General features: G+C 35.4%; 1 protein-coding gene across 2 annotated transcripts; it reads left to right on the plus strand.

Annotated features, from left to right (window-relative positions):
- On the plus strand, positions 1-11,694 carry LOC121407861 (protein FAM114A2-like). Of its 2 annotated transcripts, none has more exons than XM_041599104.1 (12): positions 1-87; positions 1,997-2,654; positions 3,205-3,363; positions 4,164-4,288; positions 5,308-5,439; positions 5,998-6,103; positions 7,552-7,716; positions 8,163-8,251; positions 8,443-8,529; positions 9,192-9,343; positions 9,743-9,866; positions 10,568-11,694. In XM_041599104.1, the coding sequence occupies exons 2-12, from the start codon at positions 2,036-2,038 to the stop codon at positions 10,670-10,672; spliced, it is 1,863 nt and encodes a 620-aa protein (XP_041455038.1). In that variant the 5' UTR covers positions 1-87; positions 1,997-2,035; the 3' UTR covers positions 10,673-11,694. The 2 variants fall into 2 exon arrangements, with proteins under 2 accessions (XP_041455038.1, XP_041455030.1); XM_041599096.1 differs by having other exon boundaries at positions 2,013-2,654.

Genomic DNA, 11,694 nt, shown 5'->3' on the forward strand with positions numbered 1-11,694 from the left:
GACGTGGACGTAAACACGGTAGCGCTGTTTTGATGTTGCTGTGCTCAATACTGGAAAAGGGTAGATCTTTATGTTCTGATCTTAGAGGTAAATATATTGTATTGTCGTTTTGTATCAACAGCGAGTTAGTCTTCACACGTTAAAGTGGTATTTTTCTGTGATGATTAGTGTTTTCCCAATGATATTGGCATCTTAATTCTTATGCCTGAAAATTCCCCTTAAGTTACACTACAGTTACACTACAGTCCCATGTGTTGAAATTTGTGTTTTACTGGACCAGAAGCAAAAGATCATTATAGATGGAAGAAGAAGAGAGAGAAGGTGGAAGGGCCGAAAGAACATGTAAAACGTGGAAATAGAAGAATATGAGGTTGAAGAAAGAGATGGGAATCCCAAGAGATGAAGTAAAGAGCAATGTGACTAACAAATAACACTGAGCTGATGTATGATAAAGGACATGGAGGAGATGATCTCTGAATCTGATGCCTTTTTTTAATTCATGGTCCTAGAGGAGTCTAGAGTCATCTCTGAACACTTGTGTTTGCCATATTTTCATTACAGAGTTTTGGCATGGGGAAAGTCTAAAAACCCAACTAGAAAAGATACTTGTCACTCAAAAAAGGGTGATAAGAATTGTTTTCAATGCAGATTACCGTGCACACACTAATAATGTTTTGTTCTATAATGATAAACTATTAAAGTTAGAAGATATCTATCTTTTACAGTTAGGTTTACTCGTTTATGATCATGAAAGTGGTACACTCCTGAATGCATTTGCGCAAATATTTTGAAAGAATAATCAAGTTCACAGTTATAATACTAGACAGGCAACTGCAGTACATATGCCACGGGTAAGAACCGCCTTTGCTCTAAAAACACTCGCTTATACTGGTCCTAAGTATTGAAATTCACTTCCTATTGATGTAACTTGTTCTGTCATTGTCTCTGTTTTCAAACGCAAACTGAAATTGCTTTTACTGAGTAATTAAGTTGATACTATTTAATGTAAATACAATGTCATATGACCTGTTTAAGTCTTATGACTTTTTTCTTAGCTCATTTGTCAATCCCCTCTTTTTCAAGGCTGGCCATTCAATATTCATTTAACCAACTTTCCTCTTGTGACTATGTTTTCCCTTTCTCTATCTCACTCCTTTTCTTTCAATCTTCCTAACCCCTATACCTGGAACTATGCAAGGGACCTTTTCTAAGCCTATCACTTTTCTTGATCCTTTGTTTTGTTTTGTGTCCACTTTTCTCTCCCTCTCCATCCTTCATCCCCCTGCATTACCTTTTCCCTTTGTAGATATTAAACCCTCACATGATTTTGTGCAGTTTTGTTTGGTTTTTTTCTGGGTAAATTTTACCTCTAATCTCTTTTAAACTAGTTAAAATCACATGCCATGTATTCTCTTTTAGGGGACCTTGCTTTGACAAGCTCAGCTTCTTGAAGGTCTCCTCCTCTTTCATGACATACATGTACATGTACATACTTTTTCTTTTTAATATGATCTTTGTAGATTTTAAATGTGCGTGACAATCAAAGTACTTAAGATGTAAAAAGTATTTTGTATGATGTTGTTAGCTAATGTTATTTACAAATGTTGTGAAAGAAGAAATAAATGAACCATGCAGCCGTTGGTAAGGAGGGGGTGGGGCATGACAAGGAGCCGAAAGATTAAAATAAGGTTGAGCCTTGACTAGGGAGAAAAAGATGAGGAGGAGGTGGAGTGTGAGAGGAAAAGACATAAATGAGGCGAAGAAGGAAGGGTCCTTCATCAGACTGTATGTAACCAGGTAAACCAGACTATGCCTACTAAAAATTTTGTGTGTCTATAAAACTAGCTACAAAATAGCAAGTTTGTATTTCTTTTGAAAGCACATGATCAAGATTGGTATGGTGGGAAAGCATGTAATTCAGTTATTGAAAGGAAAAGATGTTATGAAAAAAAATCTAATGTTTCTAATGTTTTCTTTTGAAATATTTCACAATTTGGTTGTCTTATGACCAGAGCTGAGCTGAGGAAACCTCATCATGGCTGATAGTAGTGACAGTGATGCTGAAGTTACGTTTGAAAGTGCAGACGAAGGTGAACAGGATGAAACTGTTGAGAAAAAAGATGACAATGATGCTTCCAAGCCAGTACCATCTAAGTCACAGGACAATGAAAGTGTTGCAAGTGCTACACAGAAATCAACAGAAAGTGAACATGCTGATAGCTTCAGAACAGAAGTAAATGTTGATGAATCAAGAACTAAAGGTGAAGAAAGCATGGAAGAGCCAGACATGAGCAAACAAAAGAATGGAAACGATGGTAAGGGAATGGAGCATGATGTCAACAAAACTGAAAGTAGAACTGACTTATCGGATGAAACAGGGGGAGGAGACGCAAAGGAATCTGTCAAGACTGATGATGGCAATGAAACAGAGGGAACTCCAGGAAAAGAAAAAGAACAAAAGGAGCCAGAGGGAGAAGAGATAGTAAATCGAGGAGCTTCTTCTGGACAAGAGGATACAGAGGCCGATGCTAAAGCAGGCAAGGCCCCAGAGAATGCTTCTAGTGCATCAGGTGGTGGTTGGGGATGGGGTGGATGGGGGACATCCCTTCTCTCTTCTGCTGCTGCAACAGTCACCAAGGTCTCTGACAATGTTGGTGAGTTTGATTAGTATTTATTTGTAATAGTAATGTTAGATTTGCTTCACGTCTTATTTCTCATTGAAGAATAGTAGGAGGAAAATATAAGCTTCTATTTAATGATGGCTCTCGGTGTGCAATTAAATTCATTAAGCTTGAATTCAGGATAGCTTAAAGATCAATGATGCTCAGGAGTTCACGTACAATAATTTATTCACAACAATATAATTTCTTGTTCTCTTGAATATGTTACATTTATTGCAATTTGCATTGCCGTACAGCTCTAATAGTGTATGTGACAAAACTGCACTGGGTCAGTTTTGATAATCTGAAGGGTGTTGTTATTGACTTATCTTAATTTTTAACAATCACCCAGAACCCAAGAGTAGCTCTTCTTTTAAATTGAGATATAGATATCCGAGAAACATGGAGAATTCTGATATTTTCAAGTTCCCATTGCTTCTGGTAAAGTGTAATAGGTTAAAAAAAATATGCATACGAGGTGTTTGGCTTTATAAACATAATGGATGGTAATACTAATTTTCACTGCTGCTATGAATGACTTTAGGAAAGGGTCTTACTCAAGTCTTGGAGAATGTTGAGACATCATTGGGTGTACCGAAGCCAGAGGAACTCGGAGAGATTGAGAAGGAGGAAGCAAAGAAGATGGCCAGGGAGAAAGAAGAGCAATCAGCCAAGCCAGATGAAGGGGATCAAGAAATAAAAGGTATGCTTATATTCCCTTACCTGTGTTGATATTATGTGCTTCTTGAGATTTTTCCATGTCACATGTTGTCAGCCTAACATTTGAATAAGGGACATAAAAAAGAAGTTAAGTGAACATCTTGTTTTCATGAGAAGGGGCATTCATGAAAGCATGAAATTGACTGCAACATTTGTAGATGATAACTATAGAGTTCACCCCAAGTTTCAAATGACCTGATGATTCATTCTAATTCCTTGTATAAGGATGTATGTATGGAGATACCTTGTTGAATGTTATCTTGTATTTTTATTTCAAAATGAGGTTTGATTGAAATTAATCTTAAACCTACAGGTAACTTCGCATAATTCTAATATATTGGACCACAGCAATCTGTTTGACTTCTTAGAAATTTTACTGAGAAGAGGTATATTACATGTTTTGCATAATTTTGTCTAAAAATTTGCTTCAACGTCAGCAAATATTCAGTTCATGGTCGACAAATTTATCATTACTAGAAGCTGATGATAATGGAGTAGTCATCGTAGACACCAATCTTGTTTCACTGTTCTTTGACTAAATTAGATTAGATTTTTTAATGCTTTGGTGGGTAATGCCAAGTTTTGCTTGTTGGCCTCCCTACAAGCTGTGTGACTGTTCTAAAAAAATGGGCAGCATTTGGATCATTTAAATTGTCATGGTTTCCATATCCTCAATTCTAGAGTTTGAAGTACCTGTTCTGGAGACATGTAAATGTCTATTATTGGAGATAGCATTGGAATGATTTTTTATTTATTTTTGTATTCATTTTATATTTTTTACAGAGGGAGAATGTTCAGAGGATAAGAGTGAAGGACAAGAGGAAGAAGTGAAAGAGAAAGAAGGTGCTGGTATTGGTAGTTTTTTCTCTTCAGGTGCATCAGTCCTCACCAGTGCCATGGGCAAGACGGTAAGATATCATAATAAAATATTGTTTATGTGTCCATCTAACAAGGTACTGTTTTCAAGGCACTATAGGATACCCTGACATACCCAGTTGACCAGTGAGTGCTCAAGGCGTTAAAGGAATTGTATCGTGCTGATTCTCACCATCTATAAATCGTTCAATTTTATGTGCAGTTCCATATCTATCGTTAATGAAAAAAATTAAAGTCTTGGAAGGAATAAGAATTTGCCTGTTTTGATTCTTAGATAAATCTTTTCAAATCTGTACAGGGTCCCATAACACGAAGGTTAGCTATTGATAGTACGCTTGATTTCAACGACTGATTGTACATTGTAGTCAATGGAATTGATCGTAGAAAATGTTCTATGATAATTGCTAAGCTTTGTGTTACAGGCCCCACTGTATTTCTTATCTCTCTTTCAGTTAAAATGACTGCAGTATACTCAGTTGCATAAACTTAAGTATTATGGTAATTGCCATTGAAATCTTGATTCTGATTTACTGTCTAGCCTTCTTAACCTTTTACTTACCTAAGTAATCATAAGCATTTCAAATGTGTGAAATGTGAGTTAACATTGTAGTGTAACATGTATTCATAAAAATGATGTGCTTCATATACCCAAACCATCTTGAACATTAAAATTTACATCTATAATAAAACAAATTGCTTCCGAATCAAATACCAATCATATTCTGTATGGATGTACGAAAAACAGCTTCCTGATTAAGAGTCTTAAGAATTCGATCAGTCACAACCTTTGTGTCCTTATTATGATATCACTCATGTGAATTCATATTAAGCGATTGGTTGACAATAATATACACCATCCATTAGACACAGTATTGCTGTCCTATAATTCCTAAATTACAAAACAGTACAGTTTTAGAGAGATCCTTGTTCTCCCTGCGGTGGGGATCCTTGTTCAGTTCAAGAGTAGGCCTCTTGTAAAAATGAAAGTTGGCAGTGTATGCATTGTGAAAAGGTCATTTTAATAGATCATACTTAATTTTCTTGACCATAGGTGAGTGGTGGCCTTGATGCCCTTGAGATGATTGGACGTAAGACAATGGACATCCTCCAGGAAGGTGACCCAAGATTAGAGAAGAAAAGAGGAATGATTATTCCAAAAAGAGAGAAAAGTAACCTGTCAGAGGTAAGTCAAACGTATGGAGAACTTGATTGTATAATCTGTTGATTACTGAATTCTCTAATTCACATAGGCTTTGTACAGAGATTATTTTTTGGAGGCAGTTTGTTAAAAAGGATTATGGTACTCCTCAGTTGTGTTTTGCTGGTGCAAAGAGAAACATTATGTCTTGGAATTATTAAGCTTAATTAAAAAAAAAAACACAAAGATCTTTCCTCTGTTGAGTAAAAATTACTATTAAAGTGTTCCATGACTTGTCATGTCAGTGGATAACTGAAATCCTTGCAGCTGATTGGCTGAAATTATTTTTTTGTGAAACTCACTAAAGGAATCAGGGGGAAATCACGGGCAAGATACATCATGAAATGATTCCCGGGAGGAAGAGTTTAATTTGACTGGCTTATATTGTATTGCTCAGAAGACATACTGCCAATAAAATTTGTGGAAATTCATATCATTGTTTTATACACGTATACATACTAAATCATGTTCACGTTACATGTGTGACTCCAATCCTATTGGACACATTCTGATACCATCTCATTCATGTATGCTTTCTTGTAGGTTTTAAGACAAGCCAAGAAAGATGCAGAAGAAGAGGCTGCTAGGAGACAGGAGGAAGAAGAACATCAGAAGTACAACTATAGCTTTCTCTTTGACCAGTATCAAGGTTTGTAATCTATGGTAATCACACCATTTGAAGGAGAATGAAACCTTTGGACCAAGATAGCTTGTGCGAAAACAGAAAAATCAAAGAAACAGATCAAAGAAAGTTTGAGAAAAATCGGACAAATAATGAGAAAGTTATGAGCTCTTGAATATTGCGATCACTAATGCTATGGAATCCTCACATTGGCAATGCGACAAAGATGTGTGATGTCACTCTTGAACAACTCTCCCCATTACTTTAGTATATATTTCACTTAAATTGCCTCTTTTATTACATCGATCAGTAGAACGTGTATTCTTTCTATAGGAGGGCATGTAATACAGATTTTTAAAGAATACATCATCATCATGGATAAAGAGTTGTATCACCATACGAAAAAGCAAAAAGACACATTTTCAGGGCATTTTATAGTCCATCAAAAGTTGTTGATGTGTGACATCACACATCATTGTCGCGTTGCCAATAGGAGGATCTCCATAGTATTAGAGATTGCAATATTCAAATGCTCATAACTTTCTCAGTATTTGTCCGATTTTTTTCAAACTTTCTTTGTTCTTATTCTTTGATTTTTCTGTTTCGACACAAGCCTACTTGTTCCAAAGGTTTCATTCCCCTTTAAAATCTCACTCAATTTGAAGGTTATCTCTTTATTTTCTACTGTTTTATAATTCTGTTGCTGGTTATTTCCATGATTGTGCAGGGTTAGTAATCTATGGTAATCACACCATTTAAAATCTCACTCAATTTGATAGTTATCTCTTTATTTTCTACTGTTTTATAATTCTGTTGCTGGTTATTTCCATGATTGTGCAAGGTTAGTAATCTATGGTAATCACACCATTTAAAATCTCACTCAATTTGAAGGTTATCTCTTTATTTTCTACTGTTTTATAATTCTGTTGCTGGTTATTTCCATGATTGTGCAAGGTTAGTAATCTATGGTAATCACACCATTTAAAATCTCACTCAATTTGAAGGTTATCTCTTTATTTTCTACTGTTTTATAATTCTGTTGCTGGTTATTTCCGTGATTGTGCAAGGTGTGGAAGTGAAGGATTTTTTTGGTGATTTCTTTGATGTTTTCAAGTGTATTTTGATCTCCTACAAGTGACTTCTTGTGAAATTCATAAAAATTAAGCCACCCATACCCCTAACCAGTTTAGCAATTCGTTATACAGGAAACCAAATGTATGCTAGTTATTTTATCAATCCCATTAGATTTGTCTAATTATTGTAGGTGATCAGATAACTTGGTTTGAATCTTATTTTTCTTATGGTGTGGAAAAAAGACAGTACATATTTAAATTGTGGCATTGAAGAACAGTTAAAAATAAGTCTAATGCACCTTCACATAGCTATGAAACTAATAAAATATCATTAATGAACAATTTATGTATTAAAGGTTAGTGTTAGATTCCCATGAATATCTTGTTAACATTGTTTCTCAGGTCTAGCTCATCTAGAAGCTCTTGAGATGTTATCCAATCAGAGTGAAACCAAGGTTCAATCATCTATCTCCATAGTAACGGATGATAGGTTAGATGATCTGAAGACTGAACTCCTAGAGGTCAGGGATGCATTCCAGCTAGAGGATCTAGATGCAGTGGATGAAGGTACATCATTGGATAGCTTAATTCTTTGCCACTCGATCCTGTATTCATTGCACTGGTTCTGGTCTTGTTTTACCAAGTTGTACAGTAGTAGTGGTTTGATTCAGAATATGAAAATAAGGATGGAGGTTAGGGTTGGGGTTGTGATGAGTATATACTTTGGTGTTTGTGAATTTCCACAGGAACAATTTGTCAGAGAAAATTGGGGGGAATTATGTCGGGGGATCTTGGAAAAATATTGAAGAAAGACAGGAAGTTGGGGATGCAAAATAAAGAATATATGATTTCATAATAGACATAACTTTTTACATTGGAAAATCCATACTTACATAGAAATGAAAATTGAATACCATCCTGAAGAGATCCAAATTCCTGGAAGAATGTTTCATTTATCTCGATATATCATTTCTTTTCATAAGACTGTATCTTCATTTTATTTTTTTACTCAGAAACTGCTAGCGATCAGGACTTTGTAAATGTCATCACCGAGCTGCTTTTTAGTTTGAGCATGGCTGCAACTCCAGACAAGTTACAGAGGGTAGGTGATATTTATTTATTTGTTTTGAGAAAAGTTGATAAATTAGTTGTCACTGCTTCAGCAACATATTTATCAGTTTAAGGGGAGGAAGGGGGGAGAGGGGGAATGACAAGGATAAAATATTAGTTGAGATTTACAGCTACAGATGTCCTCAAAAAAATTAAGTGACGAACTATTTATTTGTCATGTAGGTTCAAAAGGAGACAAGAGATTGGTTAGCGACTCACACATCACAACAAAATGAAGAGGATGATAAAGAGAACACGATAGATATCAAGGTAAGTGAGTTTATATTATCTTTTCTGTGATCTCATATATATTTTCTATTTTACACAGTTCATGAGTTCTATAGGGCAATATTTTACCCACTGATGCATCATGCTTTTCTATGAAGTGATGACCCATGTGTTGGCTTAGTTGGCAGAGCGTCCGTCTCCAAACCCTGGCCACGTCAGACCAAAAGATGAAAAAAGATTGGAGTTGCTGTACCCTGTTTGGCGTTCAACGCTTAAAGGGATAGAGCCTCATGGATTCAAATTTTTTTTCAAATTGATATCTACGGTCTGTTAGTGATTCCGCTTACATTGAATGGCAAGTCCGTAGTTGATTATATCATTAGAAGTTAGTCCTATTGAATTATTCTGGACATTAACTTTTAATTTATGGATATAATTTGATCTCCTTTATCATTTGAACATGCTCATGTTCATGTTTATGATGTGCGTACAAATGTTCATTCCTCATTTATTAGAGAAAAAGAAAAAAAAGAATGAACTAAATTATTTACATACATTTCATCGCAATACTTTCTATTTATCTTTATGCATACCAGCAGCTTATAAACCCTCGTCACTTTCAGAAATCTTGTGTACTTTGAATGTGTTTAAGAAGACAGGCTTATATATTTTAGACTGTCTTGTTCTTTTGTTTTTCTGATCAGGATATTCATGCTAAGGCAATGCAGACCCTCGCAGAGCTTACAGCCAGGACAATTGAACAGTTCCACAAAGTATCAGAACTTATGCTGCTAGGTCAGGAGACAGAACAAGCCAAGGCAAAGAGTCCAGTGGAAAGAGCTACCACATTATCAAAGTATGTTGACATTTGCTGCATGGAAAACAAGAACTAAATGCCCTGATGTACAAAACTTTAAAAAGAAAAAAATTGCAATTTTTAAAAAGTTCCAAAAAAAGATCAACTTTATTTTTTGGAAGATCTGTGTGATAAAAATTAGATATATAGGATATACCCAGATTTTTAACAAAGTAAAATTCAACAGATATAGACTTTCTGTGGCTAATATACTCAAGCTATCAGTCATCTAGTTGAAAATACATGTATTTGATATATACACACAACAGCTCTTTTGAACATATGAATTATCTTGTTTTGACTTTGAAATTAGCTAACATGATTTGTAAACATGCCATTGTCATATCTGTTCCATCTTGCTCTTTATCTCTATTTTTCTTTCCCATACTATCCCTGCAGGCTAGCTAGTATTTTGTCTGCGGAGGTCAGCTCTGTTGCGACCAAATTCTGTGAGCTGTTGAGTTCCTTGGGTGATCAGGGGTCAGAGGAAGTCAATACCATCATAACAAACATCTATCTTGAGGTAAGTTCATTGACAGTTTTTGAATGATGGAAGCCCCCATTTTTTGGAAAAAAAAATATTTTGAATGACAAATGTTGAATAAATTAATCTTAAAAAGAGCTAGATAATGATCAGTGTGGTCACTGAAATGGTTGGACTCTGTAATGACTCTTGCGACAGTGAATACATATGCATGTACAGGGGGCGTGGAACGGAGGGGGGGGGGTCTTCAGCCCCCTTTTTTGAAAAAGCGTGTGCAAAAATGACCTTATGATTGTGATTTTTAGCATGGTCACCCCCCCCCCACTTTGAAAACCGTTCCGCGGCCCCTGATATACCTAGGGTGTGTGACATGTAAATGGGGTATGAAAGTATATGATAGATAAAGATTAAATGGATTTTCTACAATTTATGAGAGAGTAACATTATTTTTCAAGGGAGTTTCTTTTCATCTTTTCAAATAACAGTGCATGGATGAATATTTCTAGGGAATATTTGCCTAAATTAATTAATCCTCAATAATTGATTTACTCTTGTGGGATGGTGTTTCATAACTAAGAATGTTCTTGGGTAATTATCATCTTTTTAGGGATATATCATTAAACACAAGTAACAGGTTACAAGTCGTGTGTAAAGTTGTTTGTAACATACCGACAGCTTTATGGAACCGTTCACCGGGTTTATGACTAAATCTCACTCACTTTACATGTTCATTCCACCAGGCTTCTAACAGCACATCATACATCCAGGATGCATTCCAGCTTCTCCTACCAATCCTACAAGACATTGTGGTGATGACAAAGAACTCAGAAGATGAGACCTCATAGTCTACACCAAACTTTCTGATATAAATTCAATTCAAAGGGACAACATCCACAGGAACAGACTGAAATATTATGACTGTTATCCCTCTATGAAGAACAGTGTGGAGACATATTTGGCAGTCAAACCTGTTTCATTGCCACGAGTAGACAGGGATTATATGATGAAGTTATTCTTTTGTGTGGAGGGTACACAGCCTTCTTATGGTTTTAATTCAAAGGAAGAACTTTGGAATAGACTGCAATGTCATAACTGTTATCCCTTGATTAAGATCAGTGTGGAAAATACTTGGCTGAGATGCCAGGGAATAGTCTATATTTTGTGGAGCAGCATGTTCTCTGTTCCATTCAGTGGATTGTTGTTGGTGCATAGGTATTATGATCAAGACATTGCTTTTAGCTGCATGTGAGATTGTCTTTAAGATTATTTCACAATCTACAACTCTGATTATTACCTGTAAGTCATGTCCCCAATGCTTAATGAATATTTGAGTTACTGAACTTGCCATGTTAGTCTCGGTGGACTTGACTCTTATTCCTCAGTCATCATCGAAGAGATTGTCACATATGCTAATGTATGTATGAGTTTCATGTATGGCGTATGTTCCCACATCTTTAGATATTTGCAGAGATATTGGATTTTAAAACATTGAAATTAATGAAATGGTCAATTAAATATTTATGTGAAACATGAAGTAAAAATTATATATTTATCAAAGTGCTGAAGGAGTTTAACTTTCTGAGTGAAACATGTGCTATTATAATAAATGAAATGTTAGTAAGGCAATATTGTTAACAAGTTAACATTTTTGTTCAGGTTCATGTTAATGTCGCCTTCATAATCATCCTGCCATCCCTGTCAATATTTCATCATCATCATCATATCATCTTAGCTACTGTGATAATGATTTTCATTCATTTTCGATTCAATCCTTGTTTATTAATGAAAGCATTTGATCTTATAATAGCTCCTTTTGTGTAAACATTGACATTTCCAAGTGTATTGTTGTATCTCAGATGTACAACAT

This window comes from Lytechinus variegatus, chromosome 1 (genome assembly GCF_018143015.1).
Source record: "Lytechinus variegatus isolate NC3 chromosome 1, Lvar_3.0, whole genome shotgun sequence".
Lineage (NCBI taxonomy): Eukaryota > Metazoa > Echinodermata > Echinoidea > Temnopleuroida > Toxopneustidae > Lytechinus > Lytechinus variegatus.

Excerpts from the sequence above, each read along its gene's own strand:
- LOC121407861 (XM_041599104.1), top strand. The coding sequence starts at position 2,036 with ATGGCTGATAGTAGTGACAGTGATGCTGAAGTTACGTTTGAAAGTGCA. Across the intron at positions 3,364-4,163 it reads AGGGGATCAAGAAATAAAAG|AGGGAGAATGTTCAGAGGAT; the intron begins GTATGCTTATAT and ends TATTTTTTACAG. Across the intron at positions 5,440-5,997 it reads AGAAAAGTAACCTGTCAGAG|GTTTTAAGACAAGCCAAGAA; the intron begins GTAAGTCAAACG and ends GCTTTCTTGTAG.